Source organism: Zootoca vivipara, chromosome 3 (genome assembly GCF_963506605.1).
Source record: "Zootoca vivipara chromosome 3, rZooViv1.1, whole genome shotgun sequence".
Classification (NCBI taxonomy): Eukaryota; Metazoa; Chordata; class Lepidosauria; order Squamata; family Lacertidae; genus Zootoca; species Zootoca vivipara.
In genome coordinates this window covers 84,910,414-84,930,466 of record NC_083278.1, presented here as the reverse complement: position 1 = coordinate 84,930,466, position 20,053 = coordinate 84,910,414, and the positions used below count along the sequence as shown (strand labels likewise).

Below are 20,053 nucleotides of genomic sequence, written 5' to 3'. Positions count from 1 at the left end.
TACTCCACTGAACTAGAAATGTACTAGGGAAGTGAGGGCAGGAACCACAGCTCACAGGTAAAGCAAGTGTTTTGCATACAGAATAGGATGGGAAATATCTCTGCCCAAGGCCCTGGACATGACAAGAGTAGTAGACAATACTGAGTCTGATGGACAGAACAAGCTGGTGTAAGGCAGCTACATGCCAGGCTGCATTAGCCTGTGGTGCACAAAGGGAAAATAAGCCATGTTTGGTGTGAGAGACAATGTTCCACCTGTCCTCTGCTACTTGAAGGATCTTGGGCCCCATTGGTTGCTGCTCTCAGACTCTGGAACTCCCTCCCTGGAGAAACTAGACTAGCTCCCTCATTGTCCTTCTGCTGGCAGGTGAAGACCTTCTTCTTTTTGAGAACTGACAGCTTTTAATGAAAGAGCTGGTGCCGTGCTATTTTTATTGTAATTGTTTTCATGCTTTAAACAGATTTTTTATATGTACTGTATATAGTTTTATATTGATGTTTAATTTATTTTATTTTTAAATGATTGCTTTTTCTACATTTTTACCTTGAGTACCATTAGGGAAAAGGCAGAGTAAAAATAAACAAAACAAAACAAAATATAAAATAAAATAAAATAATAAAGTCAACTCTCAGCAGATTGGCCTACAGGGATTCCCAGCAAGGGACATCTCATTCACAGAGCTACAAGTGCCACAGAAAGTTACTACAGGTTCCTAAGTGTAAGATAGTCATTGCAAAAGATCTAGCAATGGACTTCCCTTTAGTATTTTAGTGTGGATGTCTGTTAATAGACACATTTTTTGCAAAGCATTTTCCCCTAATAAAGAGCATTTTTTAAATATTATTTTCACAAGCATGCATTTAAATGCATGTTTATTATATGCATTTTTATTCAATTACTTGGCTGCAGAACTGCATCACGAAATTCTGGAAGTGCAAATTTTGAGGGATGGCTGAGCTTCAATTCAAATATTGAAAAAGTGAATCAGGTAGCTTTGCCAAGTACAAATTGAATCAGTGTCTTCCCCCATCCTTGGTTGTATTGCAGCACCGTACAGCTGTGTGGCCACCAGTTCCATACCTGCTTGCTTCCTTGCCTTTCTCCCCCCTTGGCAGATGTTTTGTCTGCTGCTAAATGCTTTGATACATAGACTACACCCCACCCGTTCAGACCTGTCCACAGAGGCCACACCAAACACCTGCTCAGAGACCAAACCTCTCTGAAAGAAGCAAAAGCAAGTGTTCCAACATTTTTAGGGCATGCCATTTGTCAAACTCCCATTCCCCCAACTCTCAGTAGCAGATCAAACAACTTTCTTAAGGGGTACATCTGGTAATATCATCAGTCCAGGCCTACGGGAGACGGTTTTAGGGAAACAGGCTGTGCTTGACAAAAGAAGAAAAGCTCGTTCTTCTCTCACCAAAAACACAGTGCCCGAGATCCCAAGTGAGTATTTGGAAACCACGAAATACTTACAGCTTCAACAGCTTTCAATCCGGTCTTTATGTTGTTCACTTCCTTCTCCAGCTCCACCAGGCTGCAAGGAGACAGAGAGAGACATACAGCAGTTGAAAACAAAAAGGGCAGTGTTACATGGGAATACAGGAACTGGTGAGGCAGTAAAGATCGCTGGTCCATCCAGTCTGGTATGCTGCCTCCGGCCCCAGCCCTACACCAGATGCTTTAGAGGTGGCAGGAAGAGGTCCATTCTGTGTTGCGTGAGCTTTTAATAGGAGGGTTCAGACCCCGGGCTGCTTGCACTTACATGCAAGATCCCACACTATTCAGAAGAGAATAAGCCTTTCAGCCTCTGGATAACTGAAATGGGGGAGGCACTGGACCGAGTCCGTTTAGGGCTTTAAAGGTCAGCACCAACACTTTGAATTGTGCTCGGAAATGTACTGGGAGCCAATGTAGGTCTTTCAAGACGGGTGTTATGTGGTCTCGGCGGCTGCTCCCGGTCACCAGTCTAGCTGCCGCATTCTGGATTAGTTGTAGTTTCCGGGTCACCTTCAAAGGTAGCCCCACATAAGAGCACATTGCAGTAGTCCAGGCTAGAAATAACTAGAGCATGCACCACTCTGGCAAGACAGTCCGCGGGCAGGTAGGGTCTCAGCCTGCGTACCGGATGGAGCTGATAAACAGTAGTTGTAGTTTCCGGGTCACCTTCAAAGGTAGCCCCACATAGAGAGCACTGCAGTAATCCAAGCAAGAGATAACTAGAGCTTTTGGCTTTTCATGCAATAGTATACTGGGCTATAAAAAGTGGCAATTATTTCATAGAAACGTAGAATTGTAGAATTGGATGGGGCCCCAAGGGTCATGCAGCCTAAATTCCTGCAATGCAGGAATCTCAACACATGGTTTCCCATCCAATCTCAAACCATACTAGACCCTGCTTAGCTTTGCAAATGTGCTAGCAGATTTATTGCTGCAGCATCATGTGATTCTACAACATCTAACCCCTAATGCTGTACAGGCCATATTCCATTTTTCACTGCAGGTTAACAACCTATTTTACAACACCTTATTATATGTTGCCTCTAGTCAGGTTGCTGATTTATATATAATGAGCAAATGTCAACACCATGATCTAGTACCCATCCTTCATTGAATTTTAAATGCCAGCCCCATCCCCAAACTTACTTGACTTTTGCTGCTTCTGGAAGATGCTGTAGTTCAGACTGCATGTCTAGAATATCTAGGTAGTTCTTTTCAAAGATCATAATCAGGTAGTGTAACAACGTAATGTTCCTAAGACAAACAGGTATGAATGAGGCAAAAAACAGGATATTGGGAATAACTGACATGCCATGCAAGATGTCTGGCATCAAGTCAGGCTCACCAGTTCAGGGTTACATAAGCATCAGCATTTGTGTTTCTCTAATAAAGGCCATGTAAACAAAAAGCAAACATATTTCTTTATAACAATACACACACACACACACACACACACATGGAGCCACCCATCCAACAGAGATTGTTTAATGAAGAACAGATAAAAATATTTATAAGGAATAAACAAGCAAGTAAGCAAATAAACCTACTTATCTATGCTAGATTTGGTGTCTGCTATTTTATTGAGGCTGGAGACCTTAAAGCCATAGGCGTTTCCTCTTTGGCCCTTGTTCATGTAGTTGCCAAAGGCTAAAACGACTTCCAGGAGCTGCTTCAGCTGCTTACTACGTGTGAGCTCCTTGGAAGCCAGGAGAAGAGCTGAAAGAGAGAGATAAGGAATTCCCTTAAGTTAACAGAGTGGTGCCATTTCAATCAGCAAATGTGAGGCAACCATCCTTCTTCCAAATCCCAAGTCCCAAGGCAAACAGCCCCTGCCCCAGTCATTTCCCCTCGGAAATAAGAAATGTATAAGAATGTCACTAAAGAGCTTTTTCATTACAGTGAACTTCATTACAGTAACTTCTGGTTTCCATTCAAATATTTTTTGGTATTTGCTGTCAAGTGAGGCAGAGGTACCCACATAGAGTGGGTTTCACATAGGATGGTGGTCTAGCTAATGAAAGAGACAGAGAGGAGCCAGGCAATATAAACTACACTTTCAAAATTGTGATGTGACCTGCCACACGGTGGTTGCCTTGCACTGACCGCAACACTACCCAGTGGAAGACAGCCAATGCTATCCCTATTCAGAGTAGACCCATTGAAGTTAATGAATACCACTAACTTGGGTTCATTCAAAAATTCCTTCAGTAGCACCTTAAAGACCAACTAAGTTTTTATTTTGGTATGAGCTTTCGTGTGCATGCACACTTCTTCAGATACATTCATTCATTTACTCTGAGTACAACTCAGTTGCCTACAGCCCAGCATCTTTGTGCAAGTCCTGCAATGGTCTCTGAAAACTTTCGCTTTACCTTCTACTTTGGGTTTCGCTTCTGCAAGCCTCTCTGGGAACTTCTTCTTAAAGAATAATGCTTGAAGCCGCTGCTGGTAGTGGTCGATCCTAAAGCAGCGAAAGATGTGGGTTATATTTCAAGGGAGCCCCAGAAAACAAAGCCACTATGAGCTCAGTCCATATTTATACAAAACCTGTAGGGTATGGATGAGGAACTGTATAGTACAGCAGAGTGCTAAAGGCCATCATTAACAGTCATCATTTCACTTGAAATGGTGAAAAGAAAAGGAAGGAAGGAAGGAAGGAAGGAAGGAAGGAAGGAAGGAAGGAAGGAAGGAAGGAAGGAAAAACAAGATGCATAGAAATATATTTATTCAGTCCAACAGGCTTCCAATATTTCCTTCCATCAAGGGCACTCATAGGCAAAACCAACATGAGTCTTTGGCGTCAGACTCTGTTGCGAATTGCAACATTTTATACAGTGCTGGGCCAGCAATATCTTGATACAGGGATTTCTATTAGTGGCTTGTGATCAATTTTAGCTGAAAAAGGAAACAGGAGACTCTGAATAACATCCCTGCTCTTATACCACACAGAGAGACAGAGACATTTATATGTAGTATATATACACCTGCTCATTTCATAAAGAAAACGGTCTGCCCGAGCCATGCGGTCAATTTCATGCTTGTGTTCCTCCAGCAGATCAATATCACTCTTCTCTGGGACAAACTTCAGGAGCTGGAACCACAGGTGGGGAAGGAGAAAAAAAGACAGCATGAGGGAACTAACCAGGGCAAGGGGCAGACAGCAGGAGAGTGTGATGGAGTGGGCTCCCATTGCTTGGTCCCTGCTTCTGGCAACCTAGCAGTTCGAAAGCATGTCAAAGTGCAAGTAGATAAATAGGTATCGCTCCGGCGGGAAGGTAAGCGGTGTTTCCGTGCGCTGCTCTGGTTTGCCAGAAAGCTGCTTAGTCATGCTGGCCACATGACCCGGAAGCTGTACGCTGGCTCCCTCGGCCAGTAAAGCGAGATGAGCGCTGCAACCCCAGAGTCGTCCACGACTGGACCTAACTGTCAGGGGTCCCTTTACCTTACTGTAAGAAAATGCTGCTTGGAATTCCCCATCTGACTGTAATTCCTAAGCAAGGCAGCTGCGGTCATATGAGTGACCTTTCTGAAACATCTGATTGGATTCTCTGTCTTGGATTCTCCCCTCTGTGACCCTCATTAGATACTTTCCAATTCCATATAGGATTTCCCATATCTAACAGCTATAGGCAGTGTATGTCCAATAAAGAACTCCCTTAATGGCCAGAGGCACCCCTGAGTGTAAATGAAGTACAATCTGGCCCTTAAAGTGTTGAGCCCACTCATCCTCCAGTAGACACAAAGCTTTGACTATTCCCCCCCCACACACACACAACTTTTAAATATGTTTTTGCCCTGGGGAGACAATGAACAACATCAGTGTGACTGGACAGATGCTCAATAGAGGCTCCTATTCATGTGTTGAACTTAAAAGCTCATACGTTGACAGATTTATTTTTTTTTACATATCTAGTGGGAGTAATGTTCTGGCCTGGCCAAGCGTTTGTATGTTTGTGCGTGTGCTCCTGCACATGAGCGCACGCGCGCACACGCACACACACAAGCTCCCTAGTTACTAAAACAAACAGCCTGGAAGAAACACCAGACAATGGTTCTGCTTTTTATCATTCCCTCCTTTATACTCAGGAGCAGTTTAAATGCCAGCAACCCATAGATGTGATAATGGTAGTGCAGGAAGCTATAATAGCCAAAGAACACTGAAAACTGGAATGCAATGTTCTTTGTGGATACTCTCAACACCAAGCTAATGTACAAACCAAGAGCTTTTGGAATAGTTATTCATTTAAGCAGAGTTATAGCCCACTCTTTGATCATATTTATAATGCCCAGGTTGGCTCAACTGAAAGTCAAAGGACATTCCAAAGGTACTGGTAGATACTCATCTCATTTTAGCATGTAAAACAACTCATAGTGCCTATCTACTCAGAAGTAAGACTTACTGCCTTCAATGGGATTTACTCCCCAGTTAAATGTATATAGGATTGCAGACCTGGTGGTTCAAGGGACTAGAACAACCATAGCAAAAATAATGGCACAGATGAGATCCATACCAAAGCATCAACTGCAACTGAAATAAAGTATAGTGGCTTCTCTAAGGGCAATTAATAAGTTTGTGGCTGAGGTTAAATATCAGGTGAGGCCACCACATTTGTATACATTAGCCTACACTAGCTCAGCACACTATTTTCAAAAGATACATTGATTACCTCACTCACCCCCAATTCTAAATACGTTTTTTCACTACCCTTTCTTCCTTCTGTTTTTCTTTCTTTCTTAAGTCTTAGGACCAGCACTGCCCTCCCTCACAGTAGTAAATTAATACTGGTTCATCTGAAATTATTATTTTTAGTTTAGTAGGCCAACAGCTATGAAGGAAATTGCCATATTAACATGATGTGAGTGTTAGGTTGGAGAGCTGATGTTGTTTTACATTTCAAAGCCAAATTCAGTTATTCCAAGAAGCAAAGGCTGCCTTCAAGTTGGTAGTATGGCCCATTGTGGGGCAACCTGTGGTCTTCCAGAGGCTGTTGGGAATCCAACTCTTATGGGGCACCATGCAGTATGGACAATGGTCAGGGATGATGGGTGTTGCAGTCCAACAACATCTGGAAGCCACAGGTTGCTGACCCGTGGTTTTCCCCGGCGCTGAGGGCAATGAAACAGTCGTTGAGACGGCTAGAGCGCCGGTGGCGGAAAACTCATTTTGAATCAGACCGGACACGGGCTAGAGCTCAACTTCGAGCCTTCTTCACCGTCTCCATCGCATCTGCAGAAAACAGCAGCAGGAGACTTTTCCAGGTGGTTCGCAATTTAGCGGAACCACCTGCTCCATCCGGGCCCAGTACGGGCTACATGATCTCCTGCAATGATTTTGCAAAGTTTTTTGCAGATAAAGTCGCTCAGATTCGGGAAGAGGTAGACTCCACCGTGGGAGCAGGGCCGGGGCGGGGGAGTGCTAGAGTCCTGTCTAGTCAAGTTTTGTGGGATCAATTTCAATCTGTTACCTCCGAGGATGTGGACAGGCTGCTTAGACGAATGAAACCAACCAGCTGTCTCCTTGATCCTTGCCCATCCTGGCTTATAAAAGCTAGCCAGGAAGGGCTGGGCGATGGGCTTCGCGGGTTGGTAAATGCTTCTCTCCATGAGGGAGCCTTCCCAGACCCGCTGAAAGAGGCGGTTATTAAACCGCTTCTTAAAAAACCATCTTTAGATCCGGCCAATATGGCCAACTATCGCCCAGTCTCAAATCTTCCATTCTTGGGCAAGGTGATTGAGCGAGTGGTTGCGGAACAACTCCAGGCACGCCTGGAAGAAGCGGACCATTTGGATCCCTTCCAGTCAGGATTCAGGCCTCATCATGGGACTGAAACTGCCTTGGTCGCACTGGTCGATGATCTCCGGCGGGCTAGGGACAAAGGTAAGAGCTGTTTCCTTGTTCTGCTGGATCTCTCAGCGGCTTTTGACACCATCGACCATAACATCCTTCTGGACCGTCTAGAGGGCTTGGGAGCTGGGGGCACTGTCATGCAGTGGTTCCGCTCCTTCCTCCTGGGCCGTGTTCAGAAAGTGGTGGTGGGGGATGAGTGTTCAGACCCCTGGGCGCTCACTTGTGGGGTGCCTCAGGGTTCTGTCCTCTCCCCCATGCTTTTTAACATCTATATGCAGCCGCTGGGAGAGATCATCAGGGGGTTTGGGCTGGGTGTCCATCAGTATGCTGATGATACCCAGCTCTACCTCTCTTTTAAATCAGAACCAGTGAAGGCGGTGAAGGTCCTGTGTGAGTGCTTGGAGGCGGTTGGAGGATGGATGGCGGCTAACAGATTGAGATTGAATCCTGACAAGACAGAAGTACTGTTTGTGGGGGACAGGAGGCGGGCGGGTGTGGAGGACTCCCTGGTCCTGAATGGGGTAACTGTGCCCCTGAAAGACCAGGTGCGCAGCCTGGGAGTCATTTTAGACTCACAGCTGTCCATGGAGGCACAGGTCAACTCCGTGTCCAGGGCAGCTGTTTATCAGCTCCATCTGGTACGCAGGCTGAGTCCCTACCTGCCCACTGACTGTCTCTCCAGAGTGGTGCATGCTCTAGTTATCTCTCGCTTGGACTACTGCAATGCGCTCTACGTGGGGCTACCTTTGAAGGTGACCCGGAAACTACAACTAATCCAGAATGCGGCAGCTAGACTGGTGACTGGGAGCGGCCGCCGAGATCACATAACACCGGTCCTAAAAGACCTACATTGGCTCCCAGTACGTTTCCGAGCACAATTCAAAGTGTTGGTGTTGACCTTTAAAGCCCTAAACGGCCTCGGTCCGGTATACCTGAAGGAGCGTCTCCACCCCCATCGTTCTGCCCGGACACTGAGGTCCAGCTCCGAGGGCCTTCTGGCGGTTCCCTCATTACGAGAAGCCAAGTTACAGGGAACCAGGCAGAGGGCCTTCTCGGTAGTGGCACCCACCCTGTGGAATGCCCTCCCACTAGAGGTCAAAGAGAACAATTACCAGACCTTTAGAAGGCATCTCAAGGCAGCCCTGTTTAGGGAAGCTTTTAATGTTTGATGGATTTCTGTATTTTAGAATTTCTGTTTTTTTGGAAGCCGCCCAGAGTGGCTGGGGGAACCCGGCCAGATGGGCGGGGTATAAATAATAAATTATTATTATTATTATAGCACGACATGAGTGAAAAGAGGATGAGAAATATTCCCATTAAAATCAACATGTTTAGTAGCCCTTACAAAGCATATTACCTGTTCCAGCATATCTTTAGCAAGATCTTCTTCTTCATCCATCTTCAAGATTGCTTGTCGGATTTCCTCATTGGACAGCTTCAACCTTTAACAACATCAATATTGCCCCATTATTTTGTTTGAATTTTGATGAATCTGAAAGTTCAGCCAATATGCTGTCGTAAAAACTTCCCTTAGATCTATAGGAGTGAGCAAAAGTTTAACCTTCCAAACATTCCCGCCCCCATTCCTGAGTGATTTGCAATGGCTACCATAGCAATTAACTTGAAGCACTCACAATATATTGGGGGGGGGGGAGAGAACTATTCACACAGGGCCAACTTCCCAATGGAGTTGGTAGAAGAACCTCCATGCATAAGGAAAACATCAGTGGAGATACACATGATGGGAGCCTTCAAAGTCTAATTTATAGTACCTTGCAGAAAAATAAGAAAAGAAACACTGAAAAATTCCACACTTTTTGTTGCCTTCATAGTCTTGGAATAGTGAATAAACAAATGTCAATGCTTCCCAGACAGGAAACAGTACTAAGCCTGAGATACTTAACACATTTTAACGCTGCCCAATATAATCAGCAGCTAGTAATTAAAACATGGAAGGTTATGTTAAAAATAAAAACCTTTAAAACTTGAGCTGTGCTCTTTCTAGCTATTCAAAAATGTAAGGCCAAACTTATGCCCTTCAGCCAATGCAGAGCATAGACCCAGAAGACAAGGCATATCCCTACATCTAAGCTGGGAAGCTGCAACTAGAAACTATGCTCTGCAGCAACTACGCACTGAAGCATAGGAACAGACTGTCAGAGAGACTCCACTATTACTCTTATTTTGTCATTTCCCTTCATCTAAATATATATACACACAATTCATATTGAATGGATAATGGGTCCTCTTTGGGTATGGAAAATCATAACACTCATCCTTCCACTTGGCATCAGTTTCAGCAGGGAAGCCAAAAATCGAAGAGGCCATGGAGAATGAATTACCCTCCTACATCCCCAAGAGAAGTTCCCTCCAACTCGAATTTCAGAACCGTTAAGCAAGACACTCCAGAGAAATCTGTCATAGGTACTGTGGCTTCACCATGTTCTCAGTTTCCAAACCCAACAGTTTGATGCCTTCCCAATAATAATAATAATAATAATAATAATAATAATAATAATAATTTATTATTTATACCCCACCCATCTGGCTGGGTTTCCCAAGGTGCTCAGTTATCTCAAGATTTAAAATGCTAAAAGCACGAGCAGTGAAATCCAAGAAACTGAAATGCTTGTGTGACTGTGCTAAGCAACTAAGCAAGGAAATGTTGGGTTCAGGCAACCTGCCCTCCTTTCACAGAGAATTACATGGTCCCATTCTAAGATGCAATTCAACAAGACTCACTGAAAGTCTGCAGGCGAATACATGGAGCTTAAGGTGTGCCTCAAAGATCACTGCAGAGTCTATTAATCTCAGGGCCAAATATATCACTTAAACTGAGATATGTAGCTAGCATAAGTGCACAATTGTTGGATATATGCGTATACCAGTTGCCAAGATAGTAGATTATCTGTATCAGTACCTGTCAGAGGGTCGTTGTGGCTACTCTAGAGTAACTCCGCACGAGTCCAGTTTGTCTTTAAAGACTTTTATTGTGCAAAGTATTTACAGTGCAGAGACAGCTTAAAACATGACCTCTCATTCCGAATCAGAATCCGGCAATGGCGTACGTCTGTTCTTACGCCAGCAAAGTAGTCGGGGCACCCCAAAACGCCTCCCCCTTGACCTGTGTCGCAGTGCTCTTCTTAACTCTTGTGCCGGAAGGAGCGATGCCCTCTCAGCCTCCTCCCTGTCAAGACGGTGGCAGGGCTCTCCACCAGCATCCTTGAGCCCTTGCCTACATCTCTCCTCCCCTGAGCTTTCCCATCGTTCCGCACGTTGGCTTCTCTCTCCCTCCGAGTCTCTCCCCTCCCCCCTGGCTGCTTCAGAGCTCCCTGTGCTTGGCGAGGTGGACGTTAGGATGATGGGGGCTGGCTCCCTGTAGGGAGTCACCCTAGTGTGGAGATTAGAGGGTTTAATCCAGATCTAGATTTGGGTGCCTGTACCTGCAATTTGCACTGACAAATTATTCATTTGGCTCAAAGAGAGCTTTATTTCTCTATGCAAATTGCTGGTGTGGGGAAGCCAAACTGGGGGGGGAGGGTTAAAGAAAGGGCATACGCCCCACTCTAGAGTCTCAGTTCAAATCAGGCGCCCTGCGCACTGGCACTTTCTGTAAAAAGAAAAAGAAGTTCTACAGTTAGGGAGACACATATTTATGTAACATATTGTCTAGTTTGGCCCTCAGACTATACTAAGCCAGCACACAGCTGTAACTCACACAACTACAAATGTGCTACTCTCTCACACACCTAGAAATGGATGAGCAATTGGGCCAAAGGGCTGTTAATCAAGTATTTTCATTATTACTGCTGTTTTTTTCAAAACTTCTGACTAACCACGCAATGGATCTTAAAATAGCCAACAGTAACATAAAGCAGATGTGTTGCTTTTTAAGCAAAAACAGGTGAACTGGTTTGAACAAAAACCTAAAGCAGACCCCTAGAATCTTTCCACTCAGGGTTGAGCGAAGATGACTACTTGGGGGAAAGAGGGGTGCTGGTTGTAATGGAGACGCCACATTAAAGTGTGATTGCGGCCAGAGGAGAAACACTAAATAAGTCATATCTCATTGTTGGATATGTATCAGCAGTGATTTTCCTACTGGATTTTTAGGAGCCAAATGCAGATTTCTTCCACTGGCATAACAACTGACAAACCCCAGGCTGCATACATAACTGAAGCGCCATCATCTCTGCTTCTTATTTGTTTACCAAAAAACAAAGGCTATGGAATCACAACCAAGTTAAGCAGATGCTGGCGCATAAAAGCAGCAGAATGGAACAAGGTAGAGCTACACTGAACAACACCTGTGAATTTTTAAAGTGAAAAATACAGGGTTTTTTTGGCAAGGCAAAAAAAAAAAAGCTCTTAAAACCCAAAGGTACTTTTGAAGACGAAACACCCCCATCTGTCCCAATCGAATGATATTCATGAAATCACATGATTTCCAAGAACTGGTACCCAAACTTGCTCGCTTCCCTCTTCCCTCCCAAACCATTTTCCTTTTATTATATTGTATCTTATCAGGTTATGAGTCTGTGGGCAGGGGGTGTATTGTTTAGAAAGTTGGAGGAGGAGGAGGAGAACTTGCATAGGGAAGGCAGAGGCATCAAAGAACGTTCTAGCATCCTGAGGCCTACATCCTGTAATCGTCGTAAAATCAGGGTGACTTGTCCAGATCATAACAAGGTTACATGGTGAACTCTTATAAGCTGCCTATTAAAAAAAAAGCTCCACCAAGAAATGGCCGAGATACAGCACCTTAATATTTCTGCTCTAATTGGAAAACAAACAAAAAACCCTTGAATTAGTCTATGCACAAACATAACATACATTTACCAGTACTTATTTGACTTTTGCCGAGCTAAACACTCTCAAAAATCCAAGGGAAAAAAATGCAGGGATGTAACACTGAAGGTTAAAAACCTTCATCAGAAATATGAGGTTTCATTAAAATTCTCATTTAAGTCAGGAGCAAGTCACACTGCAACAGGGACTCAGTGCCTGGCTGCTGCCAGAGTAAGGCTGTGTACACGCCATACCTTTAAAGCACACAACTTCCCCCAAAGAATCCTGGGAACTGCAGTCTGTTAAGAGTGCTTGGAAATGTACCTCTGCAAGGTATAAACTACAGTTCCCATGATTCTTTGGCGGAAGCAATGCACTTTAAATGTGTGGTGTGCACACAGCCTAAGGAAGAAGCTTGCAGCTGCTGAAGCCAGTAGGATGGTAAAATGGGGACCAGTGGTGTGTATATGACTCACTGAACAGAGGAAGAAAGAGTGAGTAAGACTGTGAGAAGCTCTATAGCAGTGATGGCCAAACTTGGCCCTCCAGCTGTTTTGGGACTACAACTCCCATCATCCCTAGCTAACAGGACCAGTGGTCAGGGATGATGGGAATTGTTGTCCCAAAACAGCTGGAGGGCCACGTTTGGCCAACACTGCTCTATAGTGACAGTGTCTGCTACCTTCCTTTGCTGTCCTGCAAGAGCTGTCTGAGCCTGAGGCCCATTCTGTTGTGACTTATTCTTCCATCACCTTGCTCTCCTCTGTGCCACATTCCAGCACCTACGACTCCTTTTACTACTGCTTACTGAGACCCCATATTGGGATTTTACAGTTAAAACCGCTAATTATAGCCATCACTTTCCTGACTTCTAACCTTGGCCAGGTAGGCTTCTGAAGATTACAGGGAAAATAAAACACTCCTATTTCTCTTTCCCACCACATTAAGTCACACAGAGCTGACGAGACCCAAATGTCTGAGTAATCTCCAAGTCAGGCTAAAGCAGCGTTATTATCAAAATGCGCCTAAAATGATACTTAGCCTGCCCCTGCCTTGATCCCCTTAGGACACATGAATGACCCCTATTGACTCTACAGCCTCATTCATCACTAATCTCCTCAGGACACCTCAGCTGATTTAATGTCAGTAGACATGAAGTGGCTTATTGTTTGGCCATCTTGCACAGAGAAGGGGGAGTGGGGAGGAAAGAGACAGTGACTTATTCCAAATATGCCTGGGAGTCATGCTGGATTTGCCTTTTATTTTTTGCATCGCAGCACACTTCACAGATGTGGCTGTCTCATTTTTCTCCTTCAAGATGGTCACTGGTTCGGTTTAAGCTAACTGCCAAAACTCTCATGCAGAAAACACTCCACATTCATCAACCATCTCTCCTCAGAGAGAAGGAGCGCTGCGCTATGGTGCCGCTCCATCTTTAAGCTGATGGAAGATGCACTGCCACAAACGCATGCAGGGCCATTTATTCCAGAGCCACGCCTGTCCTCAAAACCACCAGGATACGCTTATGCTCATATTTGGGAGAAAAGAGGATATTTTCTCCTTTAAAAATCAATTCATTTGCCTTATCAGTATAAACCATACAATCGAGATAGATAATAATGAAGCCATGCAAAGCACCTTCCATGAATGCTGCTCATGTAGCAAATGCAGGGGTCAGAAAGCTTCTAGGTGAGAGCAAGGGATTTGATGCATATTAACAGGCTTCCTTTCCCGCCCCACAATATTATTTTTCGGCATGCACATTTTCTCCTTATAGGGACACAAGAGAATTCCCTTGTTTGTAGAGGAGAGAAATGGGGAGGCTCTAACAGCACAACAGCTATATGTGAGCAGCCACATGTGTGAAGCTGCATGGCCGTAACTTCCAAGATGGGAGAAAGGCTACTTAAAACTTCACGGTGTACTCAGCCTTTCTTAATCCCATATTAAAAGAGGGATGAGCAACTAGTGGCCTATCATATTACGTTGGACTTAAAATTCCAACTAATCTCTGGCCACTGGCCATGCAGCTGGGGCTGATGGGAGTTGAAGTCCAACAACTCCCTCTCTTAAAGGAAATGGTATTGGGGCTGATCTGAATATGCAAAGAAAACCAGTTGGTACAACTTTGCTGGGACTATACGACTTCAGTGTGTGTGTGTGTGTGTGTGTGTGTGGTGTGTGTGTGTGTGTGTGTGTGGATTTACATGTTTGAATGCTCCAAGTTACAGAAACATCCCTGCATGTCAACACACACACACACACACCAGCTTATCGGAGAAAAGGTTAGACTCCTTCTTGGCATACTATTTTTCTGGGGGAAGGGATAGGAGTCCCAGTTCCAAGTATTTTAAAGAGCACACCCTGGATTTTCCATGCAGGTGTGATGGGTATTTTGTTATCAGGTATCTACATCCAAGTAGAACCAGCCCTTAAAATCTGGGCAAAACACAGGCAAAACCAGTAACGACCTGGTCTACCTTGCTCATTGGTCACCTCTTTATACAAGTAGGAGAAGGGGATATCTTAGTGCTGAACAGTAAAGAACATGAGGTGGCATTCAACTACACTTTACTCAGAGTAGACCCAATGAAATGCATGGACCAAAATTAGTAATGTTTGATTTCAATTACTCAGATTAATAATGTTTGATTTCAATTACTCAGATTTCAATCTGAGTAAAACTTTGTTGAATACTAGCTCATATAGATGGCAGAAGTAGGTGACAAGAAATACGTAGATAAAAATAAGGGAATTTTCAAAGGGAAAAGGCATCTTAATTCTTCTCCCATCATTTTTATTCACCTTGTTACACACCTGCAGGTCACACCTGCAGTCAAGTTTCTTTGCTTGCAATAATCATGCAAAGTACGACAATGCGACAAATGCCAGTTCGCTCACTGCAGGGATTGAGCAGCGAGCACCATCTCCATCCAGTCTGATGGACCCCTCAACACTGCAAAGGAAAGCTGGGTAAAGAAACAAGCCGCCAGCTTAGTGCATTCTTAAAGTTCCCAATTTGATATAGCTCAGCTCATCTTACAGAAAACAGCAGGCTTGTAGCCAGAAGTTGACAGATTGCAGAAAGGGGACCGAAGTGTCCAAGGGGCAAGTATGATATGAATCATATCATAGCTATTCAACAAAAAAACTTCACTATCGCCTTCTGTTAAACACTTCCTTGTTTCAGACCACTTATGGATGACTAAGCAGAGGGTCAGAGAGACAAGAATACAAGGTTTCAGAAAAAGGACAATATGCCATTGAGGCTTAATACCTGGGTCTTTGGCCCCTCTGTATTTATGCCTGTTTGGTAAAAGGAAAAAAAGCCCCAGTGCTTGACTTTCCAGATGACAGAGAAATCCTGGGCCTTAACATTAGTCATAAAGCAGCAGCAGCCTCATCTAGGAAACTAGGCAACATCTGTTCATTGCACCATGGAGCAGCCTTACTACAAGGAAGCTACTGCTAGGAAGTGAGGGGGTATATATTGGTTGTTGGCAGTTTTTAAAGAGGATTTGTATGCTTCAGCACCGGAGAGGCAAGGTGCTTTTCAGACCTATAGTTTAAAGAAGTACTTCCATCAACTGGGGTTGTAATGTGAGTATCAATCTTACCCTGGCCAGAAGGCTTGTTTGTATTACAAATATTTCTTATCTACTTTATTTCCCGCATCGCCACTGACATCAATACAAATAGGATGGGAGATGCTAAAGTGCATTTTAAGCCTCAGGTGGCATAGCTTTGATCAGCCTTCCCCAGCCTGGTGCCCTCCAGATGTTTTGGACTGCAAACTCTGGCCATACTTGGCAGGAGATGATAGGAACCGGGAGTCCAAAACATCTGAAAGGCATCAGGTTGGGTTAAGGCTGGCTTTGGACAATATTTTAAACTGCAGGGAAAATGGGTGGGGGTGGGGAAAACATGAGTCCACACAAGGCCTTGTGATATATGGAGAGCTAAGCTGAGCACAAAGCCTGCTGATAGAGATTTAAGGCAGGATAGCTTCACATGGCCTGCTTGATTTAACTAGAGAGCTTACAATGTACTGAAATGGAGGTAAGGTCATCCATCAAAGAAGCTAGCTTTTTTAAAAAAAATGAATGAAAGAAAAACCCTCTGAGAGGTTCGTGGCCTTGAGCCTTGCAAGCAGTGTGCACCATACATGCAATCTTCCTTTACACTTCCCCTCGGGAAGAGGGGTTTCCATGATAGCCTAAATTCTGATGCAGAAAATGAAAACACGTGTTTGTGTGTGTGTGTGTGTGTGTGTGTGTGTGTCTCCAAAGGCAAGGCAACAAATGGCTCCTGAAAAGGGCTGAAATCTGGCTTGCTCCAGATTTAAGGAGGTCTAGTCTTTCTCAGTCACACCAAGGACTCCATTCTATAAAGCTGAATAGATTCAAGGTCCATTGCATTTCAAACCAAAAGACTGCACGGTCATTCTCATTGTCTGCCGGTATATTGCTCCCATGGAACTGCAAGCTTATCTCATCTATCATTCCCTTAGTTCTCCCATTCCCACAGGCTTGGAAAGCTGCCTTATACTGATTCATGTCACCAAGCCTTCTAGCTCAGGGGAACCTCAGGCCTGGGTTCCAAAGGGACCGCTACCCCTCTGTAGCAGATTTGGCGAAGGGGCACACAAGGTTACAAAGGGAAGAAGGTCAATGAAAAAGAAGCCTGCTGGATCAAGGAAGCTTTTGCCAGCAAAGAAATATGACCGGATACAGCCCACAATCTTTATATTAATTGGCACAAGAACATCATACGCAAAGGTCTATTGAATATTGCATACGTACCCATGAAAGAGAATTTCACTATATGCATGAGAGAAACACACACTTAAGAGCAAAATGACATGACATGCAGTGCTGCATTACTTTTCAACTACTGGAAAAGGCCTAGTGTTGAGGAGGAGAAAAATGACTCTGAAATAGAGCTACAAATTCCACTCCGCACCAACACAGGCCAGCAAAGAACCCCATTTTCATCTGCTCTGATTGATACCTTCTTCCCCAGTTTTGTTAAAAGGGAAGGTGGGGAGAAAGGAGACATGATTATTTCCCACACCAGCCATCTTTCGCTTTCTTAGGTCCTATGAAACACGAGCCCCGCCTGACCCTTCAGAAGACAGTGTTAGTGAAACGAAAACATTTCAATTAGTGTGTGTGTGTGCAGGGGAACCCTCTGTGCAGCCATTTTACTTTAAAGGGCATGGCAGCACTGTGTAAACAGAAGGGGAATAAACTGCAAAGATATATGCAAAGTTTACAGCCAATTGAAAGCAGCTGTTTAAAGAGAGAGAGGGGGCACCTGAAAGAAGGGGATGGTGCTCGGGATGTAATGTGGTGCTCTCAATGTACACATTTGCATTTTCACAGTGTTCAAAAGTGCCGTCCTGCCAAGCACTCCATGGGAGGCCTGGGGGAACGGCAGGTAGGGACACCGTCCTCCCTCCAGGCTCACGTTCTGAAGCCTTACTACTAGTCCACAGAAGGAGACAAGGAAGAAGCCAGAAGAGCCAAGAGACTGAGTGACAAAATCCCTTTACACTGTTGCCTACATCCCATTTTAAAATGTATTTAATCAGGCCTTAGTTGAAACACGGAACAAGATGCTGAGGTTAAGGGAGTGGCGCAAGAGATGCCCGCTGCCAAAAACAAGCTCCCAATTCAGATTAAATGAGAATCCAGATGAATCCAGATAATGGTTTATGGATCAGTTGTGTTCAAGTGTGGAAGGATTTACCAAGATATCTTCCAGTTATGCTACAGGCTCAACAAATGTGATTATTTGGATTCCGAGTAATAAACTTGCAAGTAACAGTGTAGCTGCCTTCTGCCAGGGGGATTAAATGATAATGTGGAACAAGTGCCTTCAGGAGAGGGGATTTAAAAGTCAACACAGTTGCACTCTAAGACGAATACCTCCCTGAAGATATATTGAATGAAAACTCTTTCTTCTGCCAAAGCCCTCCTAAAAACACCTCTTCTAATCCTAAATCAGAAACATTCTTTTCCAGTTTGCCACCATTCCACCTAGCAATCTCTGTTGTCTCCCCTCTGTCGGAATTATATATTGTGAGACCAAGTGCTCTTCTTGCAATCTTTGAAGCACCTACGCTGTTGTTAATGTCAGTCAAATGGTCCTTGCTAACATGCTGGGCAGGCAGTGATTCAGAGAAGAAGGAGATCCAGCCTCTAGGCAGGGCTGCTAAGTTTTTGTTTTGTTTTGTTTTGTTTTGTTTGCATTATTCCAATTTGGCCACAGACTAACAGTATGGTCCTCTCAAAAGCCCTCTCAAAAAGCCTCTTTTCCTCAGCCTCTAAAACTAGTAGCAGTAGTAACTGGAAATAAGGGACTTCTGTTAGGTCCAGATACACAGTAACACTACCTGCTCAGAGGAGACCCATTAAAAGAAATGGAGTTATTATTCTTTATTGAATTTATATACCACCCTGTACCTGGGGGTCTCAGGGTGGTTCACAGATTAAAATCAAGACATAAAATCACAAAACACCCAACAAATATGAAATAACAACCCAATACCCCCCCCCAAAGAACACACTTTAAAAGGGCATAGGATGTGTAAGGGGGACTCCCTACAGGGAGCCAGCCCCCACCATCCTAACGTCCACCTCATCAAGTACAGAGAGCTCCAGTGGTTCTGAAGCAGTCAGAGGGGGAGGGGAGACTTGGAGGAGGAGGAGGAGGAGGAGGAGAGAAATCAGAGGGAGGAACAATGGGAAAGCTCGGAGCAGAGGGATGCAGGCAGACGCTTAGGGATGCTGCAGAGCCAGGGAACTGACTGCTGAGGGAGGAAGCTGAAAGGGCATCACTCCTTCCGGCGCCAGAAGTAAGGAGAGTGCTGCAACGCAGGTCAAGGGGGCGGCGTTTTGGGGTGCCCAGACTACTTTGCTGGCGTAGGAACAGATGTACGCCATTGCCGGACTCTGATTCAGGATGAGAGGTCATGTTTTAAGCTGTCTCTACACTGTAAATAATTAGCACAATAAACGTCTTGAAAGACAAACTGGACTCGTGCGGAGTTACTCTAGAGTAGCCACGACAACCCTTTGACAGGATGTAAATTGAATCAACCAAAGGCCTGGTTGAAAAGGAACGTTTTTGCCTGGCGCCTAAAGGTGTATAGTGAAGGTGCCAGGCAAACTTTCCTGGAGAGTTAAGGTAGCCATGGGTAACTTAAGTTACCTATGATTTCACAGGGTCTAACTTCGAGTGCAACTTAGCCAGGTGCAACCCTTGAAGTTAGATAAATTTGTTATTTTTTGCACTGGTGATTTTGCTTTGCTTCAGATGCGAGGGCTGGAGCTCAGTGCCTGCAGAAGGACCCAGGATCAATCTCCAGGTAGGGCTGGGAAAGATTCTCTGCCTGCCTGCTGCTGCCAGTCAGTGTTGACAATACAAGGCTAGATGTGGCAAAAGTCATGACTCCAGCAAAAGGCAGCTACCTAGGTTCCCACGCAGTCATGACATCTCTACTAATTAGTCGCAAACTTCCTAAAAATAGAAATGGCAGTCTCACCTCCACAACCAAACAATTCTGTCCTTCGCTTCCATGCTGCAGCCAAGCACAAGGGGACAGCTACTTTCAAACACATGCCAAAAATGCCAATCTGTTTGCACACTAGTTCTTATGCAAATAAAGTATTTGCATATTATTATACTTGCAAATGTGATTATATTGCAAAGGGCTAAAAAATAATGTTAATAGTTAAAACACTTATTTATAAAGAAGTGAAAAAATGACTGAGAAACTATTGTACTTAATATATCAAACTGTCATTTCCTCTCTTTTTTAATGACCATGACACTTTATACTGGAAGCATTTGCTTAAAAGGGATTTAATGCAAGCAACTTATAGTATCTTAGGGCATACAGCAATGAGGAAT

At 44.4% G+C, this 20,053-nt stretch overlaps 1 protein-coding gene across 4 annotated transcripts in view; it reads right to left on the bottom strand.

Moving 5' to 3' along the window:
• DAAM2 (dishevelled associated activator of morphogenesis 2) overlaps positions 1-20,053 on the bottom strand; it is a 217,002-nt gene that overhangs the window by 24,180 nt on the left and 172,769 nt on the right. For all 4 annotated transcript variants that reach the window (XM_035108128.2, XM_035108129.2, XM_035108127.2 and 1 more), the window contains 6 exons: positions 8,706-8,790; positions 4,485-4,591; positions 3,873-3,961; positions 3,048-3,216; positions 2,647-2,754; positions 1,477-1,537 (listed from right to left, as the gene is read on the bottom strand). In XM_035108128.2, the coding sequence (XP_034964019.1) occupies positions 1,477-1,537; positions 2,647-2,754; positions 3,048-3,216; positions 3,873-3,961; positions 4,485-4,591; positions 8,706-8,790 (619 nt within the window). The remainder of the gene's footprint in view (positions 1-1,476; positions 1,538-2,646; positions 2,755-3,047; positions 3,217-3,872; positions 3,962-4,484; positions 4,592-8,705; positions 8,791-20,053) is intronic.